Below are 6,561 nucleotides of genomic sequence, written 5' to 3' on the forward strand. Positions count from 1 at the left end.
ATATAACTGATTCCTTATTTTTGTTATCTATATTATTATTATTATTATTATATATTATCACTGTACGGGCACATATAAAAATTAAGGGGTCTGCTACACATACAAGTAAAAAGGCCGTACAAGTTTTACAAGTTATCAGCCCAAACTTCATTAACACGTGCATTAACTCATTTTGAATGGAGCGTAACTACACGCGCCCCACTCAAACGGTTCCTCTTCATCTTCTTCTTCTTCTTCTTCTTCTCTTCTTCTTCTTCTTCGTCTTCGTCTTCGTCTTCTTCTTTTTCTTCTTCCTCTTCCTCTTCCTCTTCCTCTTCCTCTTCCTCTTCCTCTTCCTCTTCCTCGTTTTTTTTTTTCGATTTTTATGGTTTCTGAAATTCTTCTTCTTCTTCTTGCTGCACGTTCTTCTTCCTCTTACTCTTCTTCTTCTCCTTTTCTTTCGTTTCTGCACGTTCTTCTTCCTCGTTTTCCTCTTCTTCTTCTTCTTCTTCATTTACGTCTTTTTTTTCTGTTTTCTCTTTTTTTTTTTCGATTTTTCATGGTAAAATCGTTTTTGAAGAAGAAGAAGCAGCAGAAGATGAGGAGGAGAAAGAGAAAGAGTTCTGAATTATGCATAAGATGTATTTCAACGAATTTTGGGTGTATTTTTTTAAATCCTTTGGGTGTATTTTCTGTAACCCTTTGGGTGTATTCCTATAATCGTTTGGGTGAATTCTTGTAACCGTTTGGGTGTATTTTCTATAATCCTTTGGGTGCATTTCTGTAATCATTTGGGTGTATTTGAGTGATATCTGACTGATATCTATGGGTGTATCTGACTCATATCTATGGGTGTATCTTACTGATATCTATGGGTGTATTTTTCATTTCAGAAAAAATGGCAAGCATTACAGAAATACACCCAAACGATTACATAAAATACACCCAAGAAATTACAGAAATACACCCAAACGATTACATAAAATACACCCAAGAGATTACAGAAATACACCCAAACGGTTACAGGAATTCACCCAAACGATTATAGAAATACACCCAAAAGATTACAGAAAATACACCCAAAGGATTTAAGAAATACACCCAAAATCATGCATAATTCAGAACTCTTTCTCTTTCTCCTCCTCATCTTCTGCTACTTCTTCTTCTTCAAAAACGATTTCAGAGCTTGATGTCAAAAAACAATAGAAATCGAGAATAACGAAAAAAGAAAACAGAGAGAAAAGCATGTAAATGAAGAAGGAGAAAGAGAAGACAAGAAACAAAAGAAAAGAAGAAGAAGAAGAAGAAGAGGAAGAAGAACGTGCAACAAGAAGAAGAAGAAGAAGGTGCAATGAAAACGTGCCGTAACAGTATGTGGAGGAACTAACGTCAACGACGAAGAACAAACCAGTGAGAAAGGAGGAGAAAAGAACGATCGAAAAAGAAGGAGAGGAAGAAGGGATGTAGCGCGTGTAAAGAACGTAGCACTTGCAGCGAATTTTGGGGATTAGAGTTTAATTGGCTTGTAATACTTATAAGTCCTAATCGCTTATACGCAGAGTTTTCCCCAAAAATTAACAACCATATATCTATTCTATTAACTAACCACATTGTTCCTAACCTAATTAACTAGCTAAACTAGGTTAATTTAGTAAACTAAACCTAAACTAACTAACGGTCACCAGAAAAAAAAAATAATATTAATATACCTCAGTCAGAAAAAAATAATCTATATTACTTAGTTCACTAATTATACTTACACAACTCTAACACTTGAACTAACTAACAACATATACTAACTAAATATTCTAATAACATGTTTAACTTAAACTAATTATTATTATTTAAATTAAAAAAAACAATTTAATAAAATAAACTTATATAATTAGGATGATCAAGGTAATTAACAATGTGTAATTCTGAACGATTAACATCTTTTGTTCTTCGTCTCTTTAGTATTATTCAATTCGGTCTTCTTTCCTTGAATTTTTTTGTTTCTGCTGGAGTTTCAAAGGAAGAAAAGGAACAGGGTTTGAAAGAGATGGAAGGATGAAAAGTGAGAGATGAACAAAGTGGGGAATGGATGGCTGGGGTATTTCCATTGAATTAAAACGGGTTTACTGGCTAGAGTAGGTGCATGTGCGACGCGTGGCAGTGATACGCAAATCGGATGGTCCGATTTATTTACCCTTCACGCCAGTAATTGGACTGTCCAATTACATGTCCCCTAAATCGGACGGTCTAATTTTAACTACGCAGCCCCCACAACCATGTAATACAAGCCAAGCACCAATAACTATGAAATACACCAATCCTAGCCTCATATTAAAATTAAAAGTGTCTTATTGGAGATACGTTACTAATTAATTTAGAACTCGCCCATCGAAAAATAAGCACTATTAAAAGCAGATCACGTACAATGTGTAAGGCCATGCATGTGAAGTTGTGAACTGGACTGACCTCAACCAAAACAATTAAAAGGGGAACGAGTATAGGCCCCCTTGGATATTTTATTAACTCCTTGTATACATATTTATATTTGTGATGGTTTTGTAGGATTTTTTTTAAATAAATTAAATAAAAATTAATATTTTATTTTTATTTTATAGATTATAACATAATAAAAAAAAGGTTTATTAATAGTCACCTTATTAGTTAACACAAGTGAATGAGTTATCTTAGTCATTTTAATGGTGCTTAGTCCGTGAAATCACTTTGGATTCCACTAAAACAACTTGCAATTGATATATTGTTGTTGAGTAATGATCATCGTCAACTAGTCTTGAAATTAATATTTGTTTAGTGATTTAGTCTTGGAATTAACAATTTAATAATTGTTTACTACTTCCGCTGGAATATTACATCGTAGATTGGTAAAGGCATCACGTGGCACATGACTCAAAAGTCAACATGCTGCAAAAACGTTTCTTTTGTACAAACAACAAAGAATGAACTCTCTGTATATTGAGGCAGTTTCCATTACTTGCACACTCTTTCCTACGGCCATCTGCACTCATCAAAGCAAAACCAATCTCTTATCTGTCTTCCTTTCTTCATTTGTTGCATTTCTGAAAATGGCGGAGGCCTTGCTTGGAATTGTGCTGGAGAACTTGATCCCTTTTGTCCAGACTCAATTTGCAGCCTTCTCTGGAATCAAGGAAAAGGCTGAAGACCTATCACGAACTTTACAACTAATCAAAGCTGTTCTTGATGATGCCGAGCAGAAACAATGGTCAAATCGTCCTCTCAAGGTGTGGCTGCAGCAGCTTAAAGACGCAATGTACGTGCTGGATGATATCCTTGATCAGTTGCCAACAGAATCCTCTCAACTTGGGTGCTTAACTTCTTTGAATCCAAAGAAGGTGATTCATCGTCGTGAGCTTGGACAGAAGCTGAATGAGATAATAGGGAGGTTGGATCGAATTGCTCAAGCAAGAAGCAACTTTGATCTTAGACAAGGTCTGAGGGAAAGGCCAAGTGAATTAGTTGAATGGCGCCAAACTAGCTCAACTATCGCCGTTCCTCAAGTGTACGGACGAGATGAAGATAAAGGGAGAGTTGTGGAGTTTCTTCTTAGCCCATCACGAAGCTCCGAGTTCCTTTCCGTCTATCCTATTGTTGGCTTAGGTGGTCTTGGGAAAACAACGCTTGTCCAGCTGGTTTACAACGATCCAGAAGTAGGTAACAATTTTGATTTGAAGATTTGGGTGTGTGTTTCTGAGAATTTCACTATCAAGAGTATTTTGCGTTCCATTTTAGAAGCTGTCAAAAAGGATAAGTCTGAGGTCATGGATTTACAAGTAATGGAGGAAAAAGTGAAACAATTGCTACAAAGTAAAAAGTATTTGTTGGTTTTAGATGATGTATGGAAAAGAAGCCAAGAAATGGAATTGGGATTAACCCAAGACAAATGGGATAAGTTAAGATCCGTATTGTCTTGTGGATCTAAAGGCTCATCCATTTTAGTATCCACTCGCGATAATCATGTTGCAACAATTATGGGCACATGCCAAGCTCATCATTTGGGCGGTCTATCTGAAGAAGATTGTTGGTTGTTGTTTAAACTGCACGCATTTGGAGCTGACAAAGAAGAGCGTGCAGAGCTTGTTGCAATAGGGAAGGAGATCGTGAAGAAATGTGGAGGATCACCTCTTGCAGCACTGGCTTTAGGAGGTGTGATGCAATCCAGAAGGACGGAAAAAGAATGGCTTGAAGTTCAGAAAAGTGAGCTTTGGAGTTTACCAGAAGAAAATGATATTATGCGTGTCTTGAGATTAAGCTACTCTTCTTTAACTCCAACACAAAAGCAGTGTTTTGCTTTCTGTGCCATATTTCCCAAAGATACCGAAATCATGAAGCAAGAATTGATTTATCTTTGGATAGCTAATGGATTTATTTCATCACGGCCAAACTTGGAGGTTGAGGAGGTTGGCAACATGGTTTGGAATGAATTACAGCAAAAATCATTTTTCCAAGACGTTAGGAGTGATGATTTTTCTGGGGAGATTTATTTCAAGATGCATGATTTAGTCCATGATCTTACGCAATCAATTTCAGAGCAAGAGTGTATATGCTTGGAGAAACACAACCTTAATGATTTTTCAAGCAACTCCCATCATATTGTTTTTCACGGCATTCGTAAAAAACAATTCAAGAAGATAGCCTTTGAAAAAGTTGAATCCTTGCGGACATTGTATCAACTGAATTCTGATGAACTTCCCTTCAGTTCTAGATTGATTCGAACAAATCATTCTCTTCGGGTTTTGTGCATACATCCTGGAAAGATACCATCTTTCGGGAGTTTAAGTTGCTTGAGGTATTTGGAACTTTGTGATTTGGGTACAAAGAGCTTGTCTGCTAGTATTTGCAATTTGCGTAGATTGGAAATCTTGAAACTAAAACGATTGTCGAATCTTCGCAGTCTACCGAAACACTTGACTAGGATGCAAAATCTCCGACATCTTATCATTGATGAATGTTATTTTCTATCTAGTATGTTTCCGGAGGCTCACAAATTGCGTCATCTGAGAACACTAAGCGTATACATTGTGAAATCAAAGAAAGGGTATAGTTTGGCAGAGTTACGCCATTTGAATCTGGGAGGAAAGCTATGCATCGAAGGTCTAGCAAATGTTGGGAGTATATCTGAAGCTGAAGATGCCAATTTGAAGGATAAACAAGACCTTCGAGAATTAAGCTTGTCGTGGTCCAGAAGTGATGGTAAGACGAAGTCAGTAGTGGGAGCAGAAGAAGTACTCGAAGCGCTTCAACCTCACTCCACACTCGAGCTGTTGACGATAACGTGGTATGAGGGATTACGTTGGCCAACTTGGATGCAAAACAATTCTGCTATCCACAATTTAGTTTCTCTTCGACTTGTGGATAGTCTGAAATGCGGGCATCTTCCTCCAGTGGGAAAACTTCCATTTCTGAAGAAGCTTCAGATAAGCAACATGGTTGAACTGCGGTTCATTGAGGAAGATGAAAGTTATGATGGTGTTGAAGCAATGCCATTCCCATCTTTGGAGAAATTGTATTTGTCCTACTTGCCAAACGTGGAGAGATTGATGAAACGGGAAACAACACACATGTTCCCCTCTCTTTCTATACTCTTTATCGAAGATTGCCCTAAACTGCAATTGCCGTGCCTTCCAAGTGTTAAGGACCTCACTGTTTGGTATTGTAGCAATGAGCAACTGAAGTCAATCTCTAATCTCAACGCTCTTAACCAACTTCATCTTTGTGATAGTGATCAAGTGTCGTGCTTCCCAGAAGGAATGATGGACAACATGACCTCTCTTGCAACTCTGGAGATATATTCTTTCAGAGAATTGAAGGAACTGCCATCTGACATCACAAAACTCACTGCTTTGTCTGATCTAACCATCAATGACTGTGGAAAGCTGGAGTGTTTACCAGAACAGGGTTTGGAAGGCTTATCTTCACTTCGAAAACTGTTCATTCATTCCTGTAAGAGTTTGGGATCCTTGCCTGATGGTGTCCGGCACTTAACTTCACTTCAATCTTTGACTATTGGAGGCTGCCCAATGTTGAAAGAGCGGTGTAAGCAAGGAACAGGGGAGGATTGGCACAAGATAGCACATGTTCCCCATGTAAAGCTTCATGCTTTTTAGTTTATACACAGCTTATTCATTATTTTCTTTTCATTTTGTTGTGTATTTGCATAATCATGGTTTTAATATCTTGTATTCTATTTTATCTTCATTTCTACTGTTCCCTTTTTGGAAATGGATCTTCTCAATTTTTTTTAACAATTGAGAGAGTAAAGTGTGATCTCTCACTATTAATTGTTATAAGTAAAACAAAAAAAAATATGAGAAAAAGTGTATTAAAAGATTATAAATCATACTTTACTCCCTCAATTTTTTTCAACAATTGAGATGATCCATTCCCTTCTTTCATATTACACAACTTATCCTTTATGCTTCTTATATAGTTCAATTCCTACTATAATTAAGTCAGTAACAAGTCAACTCATTCTTAGCATGTACAAATGGAATTACAAGTCATTCACACTTCACAGCACTGCAATATATAAATGTTCTCTTCAATTTTATAATT

The 6,561-nt window shown here is 36.8% G+C and overlaps 1 protein-coding gene across 1 annotated transcript; it reads left to right on the forward strand.

The window, feature by feature from the left end:
- Window positions 1-3,053: 3,053 nt before the first annotated feature.
- On the forward strand, window positions 3,054-6,113 carry LOC112709875 (putative disease resistance protein RGA4). Its single transcript, XM_025761861.3, has one exon. The coding sequence runs from the start codon at window positions 3,054-3,056 to the stop codon at window positions 6,111-6,113; it is 3,060 nt and encodes a 1,019-aa protein (XP_025617646.2).
- Window positions 6,114-6,561: the final 448 nt, after the last annotated feature.

Source organism: Arachis hypogaea, chromosome 9 (assembly GCF_003086295.3).
Source record: "Arachis hypogaea cultivar Tifrunner chromosome 9, arahy.Tifrunner.gnm2.J5K5, whole genome shotgun sequence".
NCBI classification, from domain to species: domain Eukaryota; kingdom Viridiplantae; phylum Streptophyta; class Magnoliopsida; order Fabales; family Fabaceae; genus Arachis; species Arachis hypogaea.

What these genes read in the sequence shown, in the direction of transcription:
- LOC112709875 (XM_025761861.3), top strand. Translation starts at nt 3,054, where the DNA reads ATGGCGGAGGCCTTGCTTGGAATTGTGCTGGAGAACTTGATCCCTTTT.